The sequence below is a fragment of the Geotrypetes seraphini genome, chromosome 8, assembly GCF_902459505.1.
Source record: "Geotrypetes seraphini chromosome 8, aGeoSer1.1, whole genome shotgun sequence".
In the NCBI taxonomy this organism is placed as follows: domain Eukaryota; kingdom Metazoa; phylum Chordata; class Amphibia; order Gymnophiona; family Dermophiidae; genus Geotrypetes; species Geotrypetes seraphini.
In genome coordinates this window covers 165,527,043-165,548,364 of record NC_047091.1, presented here as the reverse complement: position 1 = coordinate 165,548,364, position 21,322 = coordinate 165,527,043, and the positions used below count along the sequence as shown (strand labels likewise).

General features: G+C 45.1%; 1 protein-coding gene across 1 annotated transcript in view; it reads left to right on the top strand.

Annotated features, from left to right (window-relative positions):
• Positions 1-21,322, top strand: part of FOXN4 (forkhead box N4) — a 106,702-nt gene that overhangs the window by 74,283 nt on the left and 11,097 nt on the right. The window contains exons 4-7 of the mRNA XM_033957269.1: positions 3,602-3,708; positions 5,183-5,293; positions 13,800-13,927; positions 20,986-21,082. Of these exons, the coding sequence (XP_033813160.1) occupies positions 3,602-3,708; positions 5,183-5,293; positions 13,800-13,927; positions 20,986-21,082 (443 nt within the window). The remainder of the gene's footprint in view (positions 1-3,601; positions 3,709-5,182; positions 5,294-13,799; positions 13,928-20,985; positions 21,083-21,322) is intronic.

The window sequence follows — 21,322 nt, the reverse complement described above, 5'->3', positions numbered from 1 at the left end:
AAATAAGGATAAAACAAAAGGTAGGGTGGACATAGCAGATTTTCTGAGCAGAAAGGCTGGTCAGAAGAAAATTCTACTATTTGGTTAAAAGAGAACATCCTTAAAAGGATGGTTGCACTTCAACAGCATCTTCAAAGAGCATAGTTTTTAAGCCATTCCCTCCTCCCGTCAGCAAAGAAATTGAGCAAGGCTGTGGAGCCTAACTCCAGGGGATGGGGTTGCCATTGGCAGGCTCTACCAATTTTCACCATGGCCACAGCCTTGCTCAGTTCTTCTTCTGGCAGGGGTTCCATGCAGGAAGTCCAAATAAAGGGAGATGGAAGGGGTGAACATAGGAGGAGAGAATGACGTGACAAAGGAAGAATAAGAGGAGGAGGAGGACAGATAGATTGTGAGAGGGAAAGAAAAAGAGCGAGCACGAGGAGGGAGTGAAAGATGGGTAACGGATGGGAGTGAAAGGGTTAGGGTGTTGGGGAGGAGAGAAAAGGAGTATAGGGATTGAGGAGGAGGGGAAGGGAGAGTGCAAGAGGGTAGGATGTTGAGGATTTGAACATAGAACATAGAAACATGATGGCAGATAAAGGCCAAATGGCCCATCTGCAGCATCCACTATCTTCTTCTCTCCTTAAGAGATCCCACATAAGAACATAAGAATTGCCGCTGTTGGGTCAGACCAGTGGTCCATCTTGCCCAGCAGTCCGCTCACACAGTGGCCCTTAGGTCAAAGACCAGTGCCCTAACTGAAACTAGCCCTACCAGCGCACGTTCTTGTTCAACAGAAACTTGTCCAACTTTGTCTTGAATCCTTGGAGGGTGATTTCCCCTATAACAGTCTCTGGAAGGGCGTTCCAGTTTTCTACCACTCTCTGGGTGAAGAAGAACTTCCTTACGTTTGTACGGAATCTATCCCCTTTTAACTTTAGAGAGGGCCCTCTCGTTCTCTACCTTGGAGAGGGTGAACAACCTGTCCTGCTAAGTCTGTTCCCTTCATTATCTGAATGCTTCGATCATGTCCCCTCTCAGTCTCCTCTTTTCAAGGGAGAAGAGGCCCAGTTTCTCTAATCTCTCACGTGCCTGTCCCAGGCTGTCTTGAATTCAGACACTGTCTTTATCTCCACCACCTCTACTGGGAGACTGTTCCATGCATATACTATCAACTAACTAATTATACTTCCTGAAGAGACTTATGATTTGTTATGAGCAGTAATGTGAGAAATCAGCAGAAGGAACCTGGAGTCTAAAGGTCTTCATTTATCAGGCCAATATTCAGGAATGCTCACATTGTGGCCAGCAGCACCAACTACATAGATGTTTTTTTATGTTTTAATCCACCTCCCTTACAAAGATGTCTAGTTATTTATATCACTACATGGCCAAAATTTATCAATTTTTATAAAGGGGTATAGAGAGAGACATTTAAGGATTAGCCAAAACATGATTTAATTCTAATATTTCTATTAGTTATCTGTTTAAGAGGCGGTATTCAGTGGACTGATAACTTACATTTAAGTGGTGCCACACTTATCCATAAAAATTTAGCTGTTGGTTTCCCATGTAAATAAAAATCCACAGAATAATTAACTTTCGGGTTCATTAACAAAGCTGCGCTGCTGTCGTTCTATTCCTATGGGTAGCTCGTCATTTAGCGCGTGCTGCTTAGCAGGGCAGCTTTGTAAGAGCCCATATTTATTTGGTGGCTACCATTCTGAAAACTTACTTCTGGAGGCTGGATGTCCCATGTTCCTATCCACCAAGTTACTTTTACTGGTCATTGGGGTCCAGCTTTTCATTTTATATTTAAAGAAATCATTTTTTAACATTATTTTAATTGAGTTTTCTTTTTTGTATAAAATGATTCCTATCTATCAATAAGGAAAAAAAAATGAAAAGTCAATGCATTTCTGAAATAATTTGCAGCTTAATCCAGCACTGTGTTATGAAATGCAAAACGGTCTTAATTTTCAGTACATTCAGAATAGGAATTTAATCACCCCTGAGGGCCAAAATGATGCTCTACTGATCCCAATAAAGATTCCAGTATGTTCCTGTCAGCTGATCAACCAAAGGGAGGGAAGGGGAACAGAATGCCTGAATGTCAAGAGGCACATGTGCTACCTTATATCCATTTATACCTAGCCCCATCACCACACCCAACCTCCTCTCATCCTTTCCCCTCCCCACATACTGAAAATGGAGACAAAACTATTCATGAAACCACTCACAGAGGGTTCCACAGCCTGGGCTACCCTAATGAGACATGCTTTACCATGTTCCTAGTTCCCCTACATTCATGCATGATTTTGCAGATGGAGGAAAGGAGAAACACCAGTTAACATCATAACTGGGCACGTTCAACTTGCCCTTTATTATCTAGCACTATCTCACCCATATTTTTAAAGAGCCATAAGGCCTACTCTTGTTCCCTAAACCACTGTAAGCAGAATAGTTAATGCATTATTTCAAGAATAGAGAATTTAGATGAGACTTAAGGCAGAAAATGTCTGATATAAATGTCTGTCTTCTAAAACTCATGCTTTCAACTAGTTGCTTATTCCTATAGAGGGCTAAATGCGATAATAATACTCATTATTTATATGCTACTGGATGTATACAGCAGTGATAACTAGTATTTAGGTGTAATCTGTCTAATCTAATCTCACCATTACAGATTGCCTTATATGTCCCTACCTTAAAGAGCTTACAATCTGTGGACTTCTGAGGAACTAGAGTGAGCTGCCCAAGGTCACAAGAGTGTCAGTTACAAAAACAGGATTTGAACCCTGGTTTCCCTGCTTCTTAGGCCATTGTTTTAACCACTAAGCTACTTTACTTCTACTACTACTCATTCCTATAGTGCTTCTAGACATGCTGCATTGTACATAAAGAAATCTACAAAAGAGGCAGGAAAGATCACTCGGTTCTCAGAGGGGCGACTTACAGACCAAAAACACTGTGAATACACACAAACTAGTGCAAAATCTATAAATTAATATCATTTTTTGTGTGTATTCACAGTGTTTTTGGTCTGTAAGTCGCCCCTCTGAGAACCGAGTGATCTTTCCTGCCTCTTTTGTAGGTTTCTTGTTAAGCTTCTTTGGTAGGTTTTTGGAGTTTCTGTTTTGTTGCATTGTACATCAAATCATAGAAGAGACAGTCCCTGCTCAAAGGAGCTTACAATCTAGTCAAGACAGACAAACTGAACAAGAAGGTGCTCAGGTGGGAGAATTACAGAAGGAATGACAAAACAAATGCTTAACAGGTAGGGAAATTGCAAGGGGGATTGTGCTTAGCAGGTGGGTTGGAGTTTGGAATTGAAAGCATTTTCAAAGAATTGGGCTATGAGTCTGGATTTGAATACTGCCAGAGATAGAGGTTCATGTACCCATTTGCCTATAGGAAAATACATAGTACCTCTGGCCCAAAGAGAGGATATAGAAGGTGGGGGAGGAATGAGCCAGACAGATGGATAACTTTGGCTTTTTGTGACATATAAATCTTTTCCTAACTGGCATTGGCCCCCCTCATAGACAATTTGAATTGTGTTCAGTGTTGGATTCAATTGCATCTTGGGATAAGCATCTTCTTTCATATATCCTTATAGGACCTATGGCCAATAACATGCAGTCATCTGGAAGCATGATTCATGTACAAGCCAACATGCAGCAGGGAATTCTTGGACTACATACTCTTGAATCACATAGAGGAGATGTATGTGTATATTTCTATTCTATTTATTTGTTCAGAACCAGTTACTGTTATTAAACATGAAATATTTTTGGGGGGGAAGAAAGGCTTATTTTTGAAGCATTTAGATACCTCCTCCCCAATATTAAGCCAATGGCGGTCAGTGTTTTTTAAGCGGTGATCGCCGCTAGCTAAATTATGCTCCAGTATTCAGTGCCAGGCCATGTCCGGATACTGGCACTGAATATCAGGGTATAATTCTGGGTGGTCAGGCTACCGGGAGCTAATGCATGCCTGGCCAATATTCAGCTGCGCTAGCATAATAGTTATGGTGGCCCCCAGCTTAATATTGGGCCAATGCCCACATAAATATTTTTTTTTTTACTTATAAAAAAAAAAAATCATGCTCCTACCACTCCCCCTTTATTCCTCTTTTCCTCCATCCCACACTCCTGGTGTGAAAAACCATCCTACTTGGCCACAACCCTCCCAAGATATAGGTAGAACCCCTGGGCCTACCTACATACCTGGTGGTCCAGCGAGGGTCTTCGGGGACAGAAGCACAGCCCTCCTGCCCCGCAAGGCATCCTTTCAAAATGACCACCGTGACCTCTCACAGTAACTCGTGGTACTTCAGGAAGTACTGTGAGAGGTCACGGTGTCTATTTTGAAAGACTGCCACAAGGGGGCCATTCTTCTGCCCCCAAAGACTCTCACAGGGAGACCTACCTACACCTTGGGAGGGGAGTAGCCAGGCAGGAGGGGTCTTTCATGCCAGTGGGGGGAGAAGAGGTATTCAGGGGGGCGGATAGAGGCTTTTATTTTTTGGGGGGACAAAATACTTATGCAGGTCCTGGCCTGATATTCAGCTGGGGTCCACCTAAGATGAGCAGGTGGATTTAGGAGAGCTTTTGAGCTGTCCTAAATTCATCCGCTTATCTTGGGCGGGTGCCAGCTGAATATTACTGGAGCCTGCAGAAGCCCCAGATTCTTCCCAGCACTGGTCCTTGACTGGCCCATTTTTTTGGGCCAGTCAGAACTAATATTCAGTGGCACTGTCTAACTTAGTGCTGCTGTATATCGACATTTGTACACCGAGCGATGATTTAAGGCCAGAGCCTCTCTGACCCACTTAAATCACCCTGAATATCAGGCCCACAAAGTACTTTGTGTGTCTAAGTGCTTTGAAAATGAGCCCCTTGATCTTGGAGACTGCATAGTTCATTAAGGTACAAGAGAATTCAGAGCCTCTTGTGCACTGGGGAAGAACCTTGGAAAAGGAAGATAAATTGTCTGTACTAGCTCAAAAGTGATACTGAGTGGGAAGAGCTTGCCCCTCCAGACCTCAGCTAAGAGACCTGCATCACCAATTTTGTCATGGTCATCCTTGAATCGGGAAGGAAGTATAAAAAAAGTATTAAAAAAATAGACACATTTTACTAAGTTCCTTGTACTTCACCGTATTATTGACACATTTTTTAATTTTCTATACCACTAGATGAACCAGTACACTGGGGGTGGACAGCTATCGCCCAATATACAGTCACAGCAACCTTTATACGCGTCTCATTCTCCACAGGTGTATGCTCTGTCCCAAGCTGCACAACAGGTAAAACAGCTCTGAATGTAGTGAACTGGTGTTGAAACAAACATGCCAGGGCTGTATTCAACACAATCAGTACATTAAAAGATTTGTATGTATTTAAACAGATTGATAAAGTAGTTATGAATCCTTAATTTAAGGAATCAGAAACAATATTACTATACTATTTGAAGAAAAGTAGGTCAATACTTACTATTACTTATCATTTCTATAGCGCTACCAGTCATATGCAGCTCTATACACCAAACATGGAAGAGACAGTCCCTGCTTGAAAGAGCTTACAATCTAGTTATGATAGATAAATTGGACAAAAAAGGTGCATCTATACAAGGTGCTCAGATGGGGAACCATATACAGCTGCATTATGATGTCATCAAGAATTCTGGGTATGACCCAGATGCATTATGATGTCACTGAGCATTCAGACCACTTCTACTATGACTAATCATTTCTATAGCTACTAGACATATGCAGTGCTGTACATCAAAACATAGAAGAGACAGTCCCTGATCGAAAGAGCTTACAATCTAGTCGACAGATAAATTGGACAAGAAAGTGCATCCATACACAGTGCTCAGGTGGGGAATTACAGAGGGAATGAAAAGACAGGCATTGTAAATATTACAATTTTGCTCCAAATGTTGCCCAAATATGATATGTCTGAAATCTTTGCTGTGTCTGTTGGGAAAATTATTAATACATCAACTTTGTGCCTGAGTTCATCAGCTTAGATGTACAGTATTAAAATTCAACTTGAGTTGACTAAGCTGCTTTGTGCCGTGTTAAGAGATATTTTCTTGTTGGAATCAAGTATTTAAAAAATGCTTTCTAAATATATTATACTGGAGTTCTTAGTTGGTGTAGACCAGTTCAGTCATTTAACTACCTCAGTAACTTTGCAGTAATAGTCTCTCAGAATCACTCTCCATAGAGGTCTCAGCTTAGCGAGCATCTACATTTGCCTCCTCCATAGCTAGTGGCAGTTAAGTTCACTTACACTTACACTACAGAAGAGTTAAGTTCACTTACATTACACTGCTGCCACTATGGCGACCCCTGGTGGTCAACACATGGCACTGACGATGTACATCAGAGGACCCAGCTCATCAGTCAGTAAGAGTTTCCTAGTAGCACCAGGGCATACATACATTTATTTATTTAATTTGTTTTCTATCCCATGCTCCCCAACAAGCTCAGAACAGATAGTGTGAAAAAGAAAATATGAAAGTTGAAGGTGAAAAATAAGACACAATAACCTCCAGTTTAGGGGGTCATTTACTTGAGCCCTCTGGCAGATTACATGTGGTAACCAGTAGTAAATGACTTTCATAATGATCTGTGCTAATTCTTTGCTTACTATTTCATTGCATTTGCTACCGTCCTGCACCAGTTTGGAGTTTCTTTGAAATTTGTAGAACATTAAGAGCTCCTTTTACTAAAGCATGCTAAATGCTAAAAAGCCCATTTTATCCCTATGAGCTTCTTAGCAGATGGCACAAACTAAACATTAGCTTGTGCTAAATTCATTAGCATGCCTTAGTAAAAGAAGCGTTGAACCAACCACTTTTAGAATTAAACTCAATTACTGGTCCCTTCCAAAGAAAAAAAAAATTCTAACATTGGGCTAGATTCACTAAGCAAACTGATCGTGTACCGATCGGTTTGTGACCCAGTTTTACTCCGGCCCGATTCACTTACCTCTCTGCTGAACCGATTCCGATCCGCACATGCAAATGAGGGGAACGGCGTGCTAAATAGGCAGGGACGCGATCCCCAACACAAATTTTGCAATCCGACTGGGCTGGCAGATTAACCCAGGAAGCGACTGCTGGGGACCAGTCGCAAACATCCTTTCTGACTCTCCAGCTCCATTGCTACCCTGCTCTCTGCACGCCCTGATCTCTGCTGCCCCAAATTGTCACCCTGCTCTCCCCCAAATCTCTCCTGCCTGCCGTCCTGTTCTCCTCTGAATCGCTGCCCGAATTTCTCCTGCCTGTTGCCCTCCTCTCCCCTGAATCACCGCCCGAATCTCTCATGCCTGCCGCCCTGAATCACCGTCCTGCTCTCCCCCGAATCTCTCCTGCCTTCCCCGCACAGTGAGCCCGTATATTTAACCTGCGGGTTTAAAGCAGGTTAAAACCACGGGCTCGCTGGGCTAAAAAGTAAAGTAAAACAAACAAACAAAAAAAGTCACAGCTCAGATGGGTCTTAGATGCATGCACAGACCATCTACAGATGGTCTGCGCATGCATCGGGATCGCACATTAGCAATCCGTGCCGGCAGACGGGGGCATTCCTCCGAACGCCCCCATTTGAATATTACTGGTTGAAGAATCCATCGGACCTGCCCGGATCAGACACGGATCGGTCACGATTGGGCAGGTTAGTGAATCTAGCCCATTGAGGTTAAAACTGAACGAGAGGTATGCTTATGCCAAATTGCATATTAGATTTTAAACAAAGTATATTCTGTTCTTTAACCTTCTGACATTGTACATTTCCAGACTCTGTTCAAACTCAACTAAGGGGGTTATTTATTAACGGTATGTGCTAATGAGCGTTATTTGTTGCAGGACTCTTCAAATCATGGGCCCTGTGGCCAATAACACTTGTTAACAATGTTAAGGTGTCTACATGCACTAAGGGCCAATTCTACAACAAAGTGACTCTATTTAGATGCCCCAGTAACACAGGGTGAAAGCCTACTCTATGTGGTCACATGGGTGCCCAAGTGTCCTCATAGAATTCTAGAGATGGACACCGAGCTGTGGAACGGCTTTTCTGCCCCGCTTCGGAGTACGACCTCCCTCCAACGCTTCTGAAAACATTTGAAAACCTGGCTTTTTTCTAAATTGTAACTACTCCCCGCCTCTTCGATATGCTAAGTCCCTCTATCTTCCTCTTTACTAAGTCCTTCCCCTCTTCATTGGAGTTCCTTTCTATATCAATTCCTGTAAACCGTGTCGCGCTCTACTTTTGTGGAGATGATGCGGTATACAAACTTAAGGTTTAGTTTAGTTTAGTTAGTTTAAATGGGGGTTCCTAAATCTAGTAGTCACTGGGGCAACTTACAGTATGCTAATTTGCTTGCCTAGATGCTGCCCCACTTATGTTCCACCTATGCCATTTGGGCATTCTACTTCCATTTTCACAGGTCAGTGTACATGTGGTGTCAGCATTTTGAACATGTAAGAGACTTGTTATAAGATTACCCTTTAAGTGTTTGGAAATGTTTTTTTTTTCCAAATCTTTATTCATTTTAACATATACATCAAGTGTACATTAAAATATGAACACAACATATTACATTATCACTTGATAATTCCATAACAATATATAACTAAAAGATTTATATCCCACCCCCATCTCATATCTATACATGAATAATATAATTCCTATGTATATTAATAAATTAAATTATGCACATATATATTAAATTATCATAACCCACCCATCCCCCCCCATTCTTTCAATTATCATATAAGAAAAAGAATAATAAATTAACATTAATCATTATGATAATTTATTATTGGCCTCCACACATCTTTAAATCCATTAAAATGACCATTTTGTATTGCAAGTAAACGTTCCATTTTGTACAGATGACACACTGAGTTCCACCAGAAGCTATAATTTAGTCTAGAACAATTTTTCCAATTCAATGTTATTTGTTTTATCCCTACTCCTGTAAAGATCATGAAAAGCTTATTATTTACTGCAGATATTTGGCTTTTATTTCTCATACACATTCCAAATAAAACTGTATCATATGTTATCCCAGGACAAGCAGGCAGGTATTCTCACTAGTGGGTGATGTCATCCGACAGAGCCCCGATACGGACATCTTGCAAGCATGTCTTGCTTGAAGAAACTCAGAAGTTTCGAGATGCCCGCACCGCGCATGCGCCAGTGCCTTCCCGCCCGATGCTCCGGGCGTGTCTCCTCAGTTCTTTTTCTTCCGCGGAGCTGAGAAGTCTATCTTCAATTTGCGCCCATTGAATATCTTTTTTTGCCTTCTTTTTGCCGCGGGTTGAGTTCTTTTGGGCTCTCCTGTGCGTTTATTCTTTCTTTGATTTCTTTTTTAAAAAAAAAAAAAATTTTTCCTTCCGACTCCGGGTCGGCCGCGTGGCTGAGGCCCCGCGCCTTCGACCTTGCGGCAGAGCTTTTCCGGCCTATGTCCCGGCCGATTACCGATTTAAAAAAGTGTAGCAAGTGCCAGCGCGCGATTTCGCTCACGGACCCTCATCGATGCTGCTTACAGTGTCTGGGACCGGATCACTTCCCGAAATCGTGCCGGCCTTGCTCCACTCTGATGGCGAGAGCGTTTAAGCGCTGCTGTCTGCTCTGGGAGTCCATGTTCAAGATGGAAGCTTCGTCAGATCCTGCAGCTTCGACATCGACATCGACGGGGGCTTCGACTCCTTCAGCGAAGCCCGCTGCCTCCCCAGCTGCTTCGGGCCTCCTGAAACCGGCATCATTCACCCCGGTTTCGGCCCAGGCTTCGGCGCCGGTGCCTTCCTCCGTTTCCTCGGAGCAGGTATCGACCCCTACAGTTCCACCAGTGGTGCTCAAGGTGCCGAAAGCTGGCAAGCAGAAGCACACTGCACCTAAAGAGCACGGAGACCGTGCGGAAGGGCCCCCTTTTGGTGCGGATCCCTCCATATCGGCTTCGCTGCGGTCCATTCTGGAGGCTCAGTTCGTTGAGCTCATGCAAACCATGGGGCCTCGTCTGATTGCCACCATCCAGGGTGACCTCCCAGCTTCGGCTTCGAGGGGCGGACCGCCCCCTCCTCCTCGCCGCACGACCTCGTTGCTCGGTGAGGAGGAGCGGCGAGTGGTGTCCGGGTCCTCGAGGAGGTCCTCCGATAGTGCTATGCCTCCTTTGGAAACGATTCCCTCGAGGAGGGCTTCTCTTAGTGATATGCCTCCTTTGGAGCCCATTCCCTCGAGGAAACCCTCGTTTAGTGACCTGCCTCCCTTGGAACCGATTACTCCGCCCCATGATTCAGTGTGGCGTCCACCTTCAGGTCCATCCAGTCCGGGGCATGGCAGGAAGCAGGACGAGTTCTTCCGAACTCCCTATCAAGCCTGGGCGAAGTCCAGAGAAACACCGACTCTTCCACCTTTGCGATCGACGGCATCGAGTCCGATCTGCTCCTTAGAAGCGTCTGACCCAGTCTCGCACAGAAGGACTCGATCCCCTTCCAGGCATCGAGAGGGGCATCGGTCCAGGCATTCTTCGAAGCATTCCTCTCGACACTCAACCTTCTCGCCTCAGAAGAAATTGCCTCGGTTGGGGCATGCTGCTTCGACTGGGTCCCCTCCTCCGGGCCCGGAGTTCGAGGACCCCGAAGTTTTCCACTCATCCTGTTGCTCACAGGCCTCTTTGGAGCCTGAGGCTTCGTCTTCTTCTAGTCCGTCTCGCGGACCGGCGACGGCGGACCAACTGTCCTTTTCATCATTCCTCAGGCAGATGGCGGATGACTTGGACATTACTCTAGATGCGGGGTCTTGATATTCCAAGGAGTATCTCGATACCATGCACTTGCCTCGGCCTCCAGCGGAGTCCTTGCGGCTTCCCCTGCACAAGCTCCTCGACCAGACCTTCATGCGCTGCTTCGAGTCTCCTTACTCTATCCCTGCGGTCCCTGGCAAATTGGATTCGCGGTACCGCACGGTACATCATAAAGGCTTCGAGGGTCCTCAGCTTTCGCACCAGTCCCTCCTGGTCGAATCCTCGCTCAAGCGGTCTCATCCTGGCCAGGTCTATGCTTCCGTTCCTCCGGGCCGCGAGGGCAGAACCATGGATAAGTTTGGGCGATGCATCTATCAGAATTCGATGATGGCGTCTAGAGTCCTGAATTACAACTTCCACTTTGCAACCTACTTGGAATTTTTTCTACCTGTGCTTCGAAAGTTCACTCCATACATCGAGTCCCAGGCTAGGTTTAAGTTTGAGGAAGTGGTTGCTTCGTTGTCCCAACTCCGACTTCAGTTGATGCAATCTGCCTATGATGCGTTCGAGCTCTCAGCCCGAGCGGCGGCTTGCTCAGTGGCGATGCGCCGGTTGGCCTGGTTGTGGACCATTGATATGGACCCGAATCTTCAGGACCGCCTGGCAAACGTCCCGTGTGCTGGGGTGGATCTTTTTGACGAATCCATCGAGACTGTCACGAAGAAGTTGTCTGACCACGAAAAGTCTTTCCAATCTATCCTTCGACCGAAGCCCAAGCCTCAGCAGTCTCGACCTTCTTGTCCACCGTTGATTTATCAGAGGCGTTATCAGCCGAGGCAAACTCCTCCTGCGAGACAACCGGCGAAGCGTCAGCCTCCCCAGAAGGGTCAGCCTAAGTCTCAGTCGCCTGCTGTCCCTAAGACCACGCAGCCTCTTTGACTGTCTCGTCGAGGGCATAACCAACCTCGTTCTGCCTCCCCCTGTTTTTCCCATCGGAGGGCGCCTCCATCATTTTTATCATCGCTGGGAGGCCATAACAACCGACCTCTGGGTCCTTACTATCATCAGGGAGGGATACTCTCTTCATTTCCATCGGGTCCCTCCGGACCACCCTACTTCAACTCAGCAGCAGGGAGCCAGTCCTTCTTCCAGTGTTTCCTTCACTGCTTACTCAACATCAAGGTTCACTGCTTCATCCCAACCTGCAGTCTCTCCACCTGACAGCTTGGTTCCTCTCAACGTGACCCCTCACCAGTTTTCCCAGGCGGTGAGGGAGGTCTTGGAAGCTTCTAGGAAGCCTGCTACTCGTCAATGCTACTCCCAGAAGGGTCTAGATTTTCTTCTTGGTGTGTTTCCAATTCTAAGGAGCCTCAACGAGCCTCTCTTTCCTCTGTATTGGACTATCTTCTACACCTGTCTCAGTCTGGTCTCAAGTCAACATCTATACGAGTCCACCTGAGTGCTATTGCGGCTTTCCATCAGCCTCTACAAGGAAAACCTCTCTCTTCTCATCCTGTGGTTTCCAGATTTATGAAAGGACTTTTTCATGTTAATCCTCCTCTCAAACCGCCCCCAGTGGTTTGGGATCTAAATGTTGTCCTTTCTCAGCTTATGAAACCTCCTTTTGAGCCTCTGAGCAAGGCTCCCCGAAAGTTTCTCACTTGTAAAGTGGTTTTTCTGGTGGCCCTCACATCTGCTCGCAGGGTCAGTGAGCTTCAGGCCTTGGTGGCGGACCCACCTTTCACAGTATTCCATCATGACAAGGTGGTCCTCCGCACTCATCCGAAATTCCTGCCTAAAGTGGTCTCTGAATTTCATCTTAACCAATCCATTGTGCTTCCAGTGTTTTTTCCGAAGCCTCATTCTCATCCTGGAGAATCAGCTCTACACACTCTAGACTGTAAACGTGCTTTGGCTTTCTACTTGGATCGCACCAAACCACACAGAACTGCTCCTCAACTTTTCGTCTCCTTTGATCCAAACAGGTTGGGACGACCTGTATCGAAGCGCACCATCTCCAATTGGATGGCGGCTTGTATCTCTTTCTGCTATGCCCAGGCTGGATTACCCCTTCCCTGTAAGGTCACGGCCCATAGGGTCAGAGCAATGGCAGCCTCTGTAGCCTTCCTCAGATCGACACCGATTGAGGAGATTTGTAAGGCTGCCACTTGGTCCTCGGTTCATACATTCACATCTCATTATTGTCTGGATACTTTCTCCAGACGGGATGGACAGTTTGGCCAAACTGTGTTACAAAATTTGTTCTCCTAAGTTGCCAACTCTCCCTCCATCCCATTGAGGTTAGCTTGGAGGTCACCCACTAGTGAGAATACCTGCCTGCTTGTCCTGGGATAAAGCAATGTTACTTACCGTAACAGTTGTTATCCAGGGACAGCAGGCAGCTATTCTCACGTCCCACCCACCTCCCCTGGGTTGGCTTCTCTGCTAGCTACCTGAACTGAGGAGACACGCCCGGAGCATCGGGCGGGAAGGCACTGGCGCATGCGCGGTGCGGGCATCTCGAAACTTCTGAGTTTCTTCAAGCAAGACATGCTTGCAAGATGTCCATATCGGGGCTCTGTCGGATGACATCACCCACTAGTGAGAATAGCTGCCTGCTGTCCCTGGATAACAACTGTTACGGTAAGTAACATTGCTATAATGCCACATGATTTTCCATAAAGAGGTTAACTTGATCCCATATTAATAACCAAAATGCCTGAAATGTTTTATTAAAGGCTCCTTTTAATAAATGGCGGTCGAGGTTTCTACCATGGGCCAGCGAGAATTCCTATGAGCTTCGGAGCATTTACTTCACCAGCCTGTGCTAAAAACCTCTAGTGCCATTTAGTAAAACCCAGTGTAAATAAATTGACAAACTAGAAAGAATTTTCATTAAATTTGAGCAAAAATAAAACTTGGATCTCAGAGGGTATATCTGCTGGTGTTTTGGAGTCATAATCTGGTTTGATGTAGTCCATTTTTGATGTTATTGTGCCATTTGAGAAAAATTTCCATTATTCCTGAATCGATGACCACTTGATATTTTTTCCCCAGTGTTCACCCACAGGTCTATATAGCACAGGATATGGGACTGAGTCTCACTATTCTGATCCACAGCTTACTTCTCACAGTGTTCAGGATGTGCACCTGAAAAGTTATCCCAAGCCTATTTATTCCTACAGGTAAATAACAATTTAGTGTTCTCCATTTGTGAATGACAACAAAACTGGCTCTTTTCCTCATGTGAAAAGTCTGGGGTTTTTCCTATCACTGACATTTTGTTTATCGTTTAAAAATCAGGATATGCCGCAACCCTTTCCCTGTGCAGAATATATAAATAGAAGCCATAGGAAAAAAATGTCTTCATGTTGATCTGATAAGAGCTGTTTAATGGCTTAGAGTACTTAACTATTTGATGCTCAGACTAAGTTTTACGATAAATTACAGCCAGTGAATTTGTTCACATCTCTGCTCTGTTCCCATGCTGTACCAGTTATGTTGTTTCCTAACTAGTGTTTATTGTTTGTATTGACTGCTTTCTCAATAAAAATTACCGTATTTTCACAAATATACCGCACACCCGTGTAAAACACGCACACAGGTATAGCGCGCGGGAAACCGAAATTTATGTAAAGAAATTAATATATAGCGCGCACACGCGTATACCGCGCATGCTGCTCCATGAATTAAAACCTCCTTCTGCCGTCCCGACTCTCCTCTCACCGCCCTGCCCCGACTCTCCTCTCGTCCTGACTCTCCTCTGGCCCCCCACCCTGAAGGACCACTGGCCCCCCCACCCCGAAGGACCGCTCGCACCCCCACCCTGAAGGACTGCTCGCACCCCCCCCGATGTCCGATTCATCTCCCAGCCCCCCCGCACGGAGAAGCAGCCTACTGTTGGTTCCTGATGCCAGTGAGCCCTGCTGCTTCCTCTGCCGGCAGTCCCGCCCCTTCTCTGAGCCCTGCGCTGCTTCCTCTGCCGGCGGTCCCACCCTTTCTCTGACGTCAGAGAAGGAGCGGGACCGCTGGCAGAGGAAGCAGCAGGGCTCACTGGCATCGGGAACCAACGGTAGGCTGCTTCTCCATGCGGGGGGGGGGCTGGGGGATGAATCGGACATTGGGGGGTGCGAGCGGTCCTTCAGGGTGGGGGTGCGAGCGGTCCTTCGGGGTGGGGCATAAGGCTTTCAGGGCTGGGGATGAATCGAACGTCGGGGGGGGAAACTATGTAAAAAACAAATTGTACAACGCGCTCATGCATATAACACGCATGGTTATGCTCGGTTTGTAAAATCGTGTATAATGCGCGCGTTATATGCGTGAAAATACGGTATTAGCAAAAAAATAAAAAATAAATAAATTACAGCCAAAGAATTTCCTCTCACCACATGCAGACTCCAAATGGTGATATAGTACAATCTGAAAGTGAATCTATACTGGTCCTACTACTCTATTGAATATGGGATAACTCAAGGCTTAGCAATGTTTTTCGGGATGACTGCCAAAAAGCTTTTAGCATCTACCCCTGCATTCTATAGAAAGATGCTAAAAATTGTGCTTGCCAAATTTGCATGCACAGTTTAATTAAAAAAAACAAGCCAGTTAGCCCCATAATTGGGATTTTAACAAGCAATTCTTGGTTTTAATTAAAATCTACATGCAGTATCTGCACTTAAATTTTACTCATGAATCCAAAAAGGGGGCATGGAAATGGGGAGATTTAGGGTGTTCCTCAAGTTGCACCCATAATTACAGAATAAGGGGGGATCCGCACTAAATTCTGTTGATAAAAATGGCCCTGCCTAAAATTAGTTGCAGTTCTTGTGGTAAATGCTATTCTATAAATGGGATGTAACTTTGAGTGCATTTATAGAATAGTGATCAGCGGGGTTTATTTTATCAGCACCAATGGGTTTTTAGGCGTCATATATAGATAGAATCTAATCCCTGATAAACATAGTAACATACATAGTAGATGACGGCAGATAAAGACCCGAATGGTCTTTTTTTTTTTTTCTTCTTCTTCTTAGCTATTTCTGGGCAAGAATCCAAAGCTCTGCCTGATACTGTTCTTAGGTTCCAACTACTGAAGTCTCTGTCAAAGCTAACTCCAGTTCATCTACACCAGTGGTCTCAAACTCGTGGCCCGGGGTCCACATGCGGCCCGCCAGATACTATTTTGCGGCCCGCAGTCTGTACTAGTGCTGCCCGCTCTTTGCAGTGTCCTCCGGCTTCCCCCCTGGCCTCCCACTCTTACCTTCAGATAATTACCGCAGTCTGCAGAGAGGATCGCCGGTGCTGTAGCAATCGTTGCAGGCTGCCGTCATCCTCAGCAGCACGTTCCCTCTGCCGTGATCCTGCCCCTGACGTCAGAGGAGGGTCAGGATTGCGGCAGAGGGAACGTGCTGCGGAGGCTGATGGCAGCCCGCAAGGAACGCTACAGCACCGGTGATCGTCTCTGCAGGCTGCTGTAATTAGCCGAAACTAAGACCGGAAGGCCAGGGGGAAGCTGGAGGACGCTGCAAAGAGAGGGGAACATGCAGGCCTTCGGAGAGGGGGGGGGAGAAGATTTATAAACTATAAAGACCTTTACCTCATGCAAAATTGTCATTTCTTTAATAAGATATTAACTATTTTTTCTGCGGCCCTCCAAGTACCTGCAAAGGGTTTGAGTTTGAGACCACTGATCTACACCCTCCCAGCCATCGAAGCCCTTTCCAGCCCATCCTCCACCACACGGCCATATACAGACACAGACCGTGCAAGTCTGCCCAGTACTGGCCTTAGTTCTTCAATATTTCTTATTCTTTCTGATTCTAGATCCTCTGTGTTCATCCCACGTTTCTTTGAACTCGGTCACCGTTTTCCTATCCACTACCTCTCTCGAGAGTGCATTCTAGGGATCCACCACCTTCTCCATAAAGAAGAATTTCTTTACATTGCACTTGAGTCTCTCCCACCCCTCATCCTCAAATTATGCCCTCTGTTTTTTACCATTTTCCTTTCTCTGGAAAAGATTTTGTTCCGTACTGTAAGTGATCCTGCATTATACTGAGCCATATTAAATAGATCTACATAGTGAGAGCATGAGTGTATGTAACTGTGTATACTGTATATATACACATATACATACACACACATAATATACAGTATGCACACACACACACACATTCAATATATCTTTGTCTTGGATCTACACTTTTCCCTCGTCATTCGCGGGGGATACAGGCAGAGCCGGACCGTGAATGCCGAAAAACTGCGATTATCCAGCTCTGACCCACCCCCACCTCCCTGCCGCCTTCCCAGCCTTACCTGGTGGTCTAGAGGGCTTTCGGGGCAGGAGCGATCTTCCTACGCTCCTGCCCCGTGCAGATCGCCATGAGGAAATGGCTGTAGGGAGTTCCCGACGTAGTCTTGAGAGACTTCGGGAACTCCCAACAGCCATTTCCTTATGGCGATCTGCACGGGGCAGGAGCGTAGGAAGATCGCTCCTGCCCCGAAAGCCCTCTAGACCACCAGGTAAAGCTGGGAAGGCGGCAGGGAGGAAAGAAAGATGGATTTTTTTTACATGAAGACAGCTTTTTTATATTTTCCCCCTCCCCAGAAAAAAATTGCGATTATATGAAACCGCAAGTGCAGGAACCGCGAATGGGGAGGGGGAAGTGTAAAGTATATTTAATATTTACTAGATCCAGAACAAAAAATTTACCATCCTTGCCTCCTTTTACTAAGCTGCAATTCAGGTTTCCATTGCTCCAATGCTCATAGGAATTCTATGAGTAGTGGCACAGAGGTGGAGGATTTAACATTCCGGGCCATGGTAGAAACCTCTACCATGGCTTAGTAAAAGAGGGCCTAAAACATAACATCAGTAACCGTCAGAGACAGATGGCAGAAAAACTGAACATCGGAGTCAAAGGTTTGGTGAACTAAATCCACAGCCCTGCCAGCAAGAAATCATTATCCCTCTGTGCATGTTCATGCTAGGTGCTAACATTACAATGTTGGTTTGACAAGAATTCTGTTCTAATATGTTGAACGCTGATTATATATTGTTTTGCTCTGCACCTGCTATTGTAGGGATTTCTGTAGATGAAGAGTGGACATTACAAAAACTAGGAGGTGCAGGTTTTATACTGGGATTCAGCTCCATTCTGTGAAGTCTCCAGACTTCATTCCCCGGGTAGAGAATGACGCGGGGACAAATCTGTCCCCGTCCCGCAGGAACTCAATTTCCCTGACCCGTCCCCATGAGTTTTGTTGCAATCTCCGTCCCATTCCTGTAAACTCTGCCTTAACCGCACAAGCCTCGAACGCTTATGATTTTAAACTGTTTGAGGCTTGTGCAGATGAGGACGGAACCTGCAGGAAAAGAACTTGCCGGGATGAGATGGCAAAATGGAGTTCCCGGGGGGACGGGAAAAAATTTGCCCCAGTGTCATTCTCTATCCCTGGATTGAATGATCCTAGAGCCATGGTTCCCAACTCTGAGTCTACAAAGGGAGACAATTCAAAAAGTGATATAAAGAGGGTACAGTCAAAGTCATATTATTATTAAAGTACTTATATACCGCCCTTTGCAATACCATCAAGGTGGCTTTTAAATTCAAGTACTCTAAGTATTTTCCCTATCTGCCCAGCAGGCTCATAATCTGCCTATAGTACCTGGGGCAATGGAAGATTACCCCCCCCCACCCCTTTTACAAAACCGTGCATGAGGTTTTTAGCACTGGCCATTGCACTGAATACTCTGCTGCTCCGACGCTCATAGGAACTGTATGACTGTCAGAGCAACGCAGAGCATTTATAAGAACACTAGCTGATGCCCCGGCGTTGCACGGGTATTTAATTATAGCAATAACACTGTAAATGGATTCAAATAAAGATACTTTATAGTGGTGAATGAAATTATTTTTTTACAGCTTTATAAAAAGTACAATATTCAAATTATAATGTGAAATATTTGACAAAATGAATACAATACAACTAACACAAAACTTGATTATAAACAACATTTTTAGTTTCAACTCCAGGAGCAAGAACATATAAATTCTTGGGTGAACCCACCCTTGAGCAAGCAACATAGAGTTGACCATGGGAAAAACAGGGGGATCTTAAATCCACTCCACAGTATGTAATAGTCTGTCCCTGTGATTTGTTGATTGTGATAGAGAATGCAAGTCTCACTGGAATTTGCAAGCTCTTAAACTGAAAAGGAAGATGTGTTGCAAGTTTCGTTCAAATCGGGCAAGCCGTTTTTGCGTTGGCAGCTTTTTACATTTTTTCCATTGACATGAATGGGTGAAATCTGATTTTATGTTTGTAGCTCCACCCACGTGTGCAGGTGGGCCGCGAGACCCCCAGAACATATCACCCCAGGTAGTGAGGGATCAGCATACCAAGTTTCGTTCAAATCGGGCAAGCCGTTTTTGCGTTGGCAGCTTTTTACATTTTTTCCATTGACATGAATGGGTGAAATATGATTTTCTGTTTTTAGCTCCGCCCACGTGTGCAGGTGGGCCGCGAGACCCCCAGAACATATCACCCCAGGTAGTGAGGGATCAGCATACCAAGTTTCGTTCAAATCGGGCAAACCGTTTTTGCGTTGGCAGCTTTTTACATTTTTTCCATTGACATGAATGGGTGAAATCTGATTTTCTGTTTGTAGCTCCGCCCATGTGTGCAAGTGGGCCGCGAGACCCCCAGAACATATCACCCCAGGTAGTGAGGGATCTGCATACCAAGTTTCGTTCAAATCGGTCAAGCCGTTTTTGCGTGATCGCGGCACATACACACACACATACATACCTCCGATTTTATATATATAGATAAGAAGTAGTCCGGTCTCACGGTGGTCAATCCAGGTCACTAGTACCTGGCCAAAACCCAAAGAGTAGCAACATTCCATGGTACTGATCCAGGGCAAGCAGTGGCTTGACCTGTGTCTTTCTTAATAACAGACTTTGGACTTTTCCTCCAGGAATTTGTCCAAACCTTTCTTAAAACCTCTGGTAACGCGGAAGAGCTTAACTATTCTTTGAGTGAAAAAATATTTCCTCCTATTGGTTTTGTTTAAGATGTTGCAATGAATTAAGGAAAAAGGAAATGGGGAGAAGTACGAATACATTAGGATCTTTCCCTCACAGCTCCTCACTCATCTAGTTCCCTCTCAAACCTTTTCCCTGTCTTTACTTTTACTTTCGCTCTCTCAGATCATACAGCTCCTATCAGGAGACCTGGCTCTGGCAACAGCAGGAGATGATGTATTTGCTTCTCCTGATATCCAACCATATGGGCTGACTGAAGAATGAGATTAGAAAGTGGCAAAGTCACTCCCAACCACTGTTGCTTTAGCTTCTCCTTCCCCAAATTGAGTACAAGCACAAATGTGTCCTACTCTGGAGTAGGCACAGGATCTGGGAATATATCTTCTACCTGGTCTGATCCTGGAATGCATGTGTCATCCAGTCATATCCAATTGTGGAGGGCAGTATGTGCTACTGGGGACAGGGATTGTTTAGACTGGGTTCAAGTTAGTGCCTCATTAAGGCAGTGCTCTCTGGGTCTGACATAAGCGTGCAGGAGGCCGAGCCCAGTGTTTTCATGTGTCAAAAGATATGCAGAAGTTGCTGAATCCCAGTACAGCAACTCGTATTAAACTGGGAAGATGCCACCAACATTCCAAAGACTAAAGAATGGAAAACGAGAAAGCAACTATATAATATTTCATAAATCCTAATAGATGCAACTGGATAATTAGATAATGAGTTCAAATCATAGCTAACGGGGGATTTTCATTTTGTGCCATCAGTAGTTTTCTTTTTCTAGTGCAAGCTGTTTAAAATAGTACACAGTAAAATGTTTCCAAAAGCTACATCTCTTCCCTACCAAAATGTCATCACCACTTCAGTTCCACTGTAGAACCTTTTGACAGGATTCATCAACTGAACCAAAATGCTGGTTGTGGGAAGTTTGATAACCTAAGACATTCTGGTTTTTCTTGGCATGCCTGGTCATCTTTTCTCACAGGTATGATGGTAGTTGAGAAATATACAATTCTTTTATCTGATGGGTTGAATACACTGTTGTCTCCGCTTCTCTAAGAGCAATACCATCCTGCCAGTATAATTCACTGAACAGCCAAAATGCACAGCTTATTTTTTCATTTAGATAAATTTGACCCTGATGAGGCCTTGGCTGCTTGAGTGGGAGCCTATCCTTATTTCATATTTCTCAATTATAGCTGCCTCATTGCAATGGCCTTAAAGAACAGTAAAACAGGCAGCCTGCCTGTGAGTGAAATCTACAGTTTCATGAAGGAACACTTTCCATATTTCAAGGTAAGGCTTTTGACTGACTTTAAAGGATAAATTGAATTTTTTAAAAAAGCTAGTTCAGTGAGCAATAAAGGGGGAATTCTATAAATGGTGCTCTAATTGCAGCCACCTAGTGATGCTTAAGGAGAGAGTGGCGCAGTGGTTAAAGCTACAGCCTCAGCACCCTGGGGTTGTGGGTTCAAACCCACGCTGCTCCTTGTGTCCCTGGGCAAGTCACTTACCCCCCTCTTCTACAAAACTGCA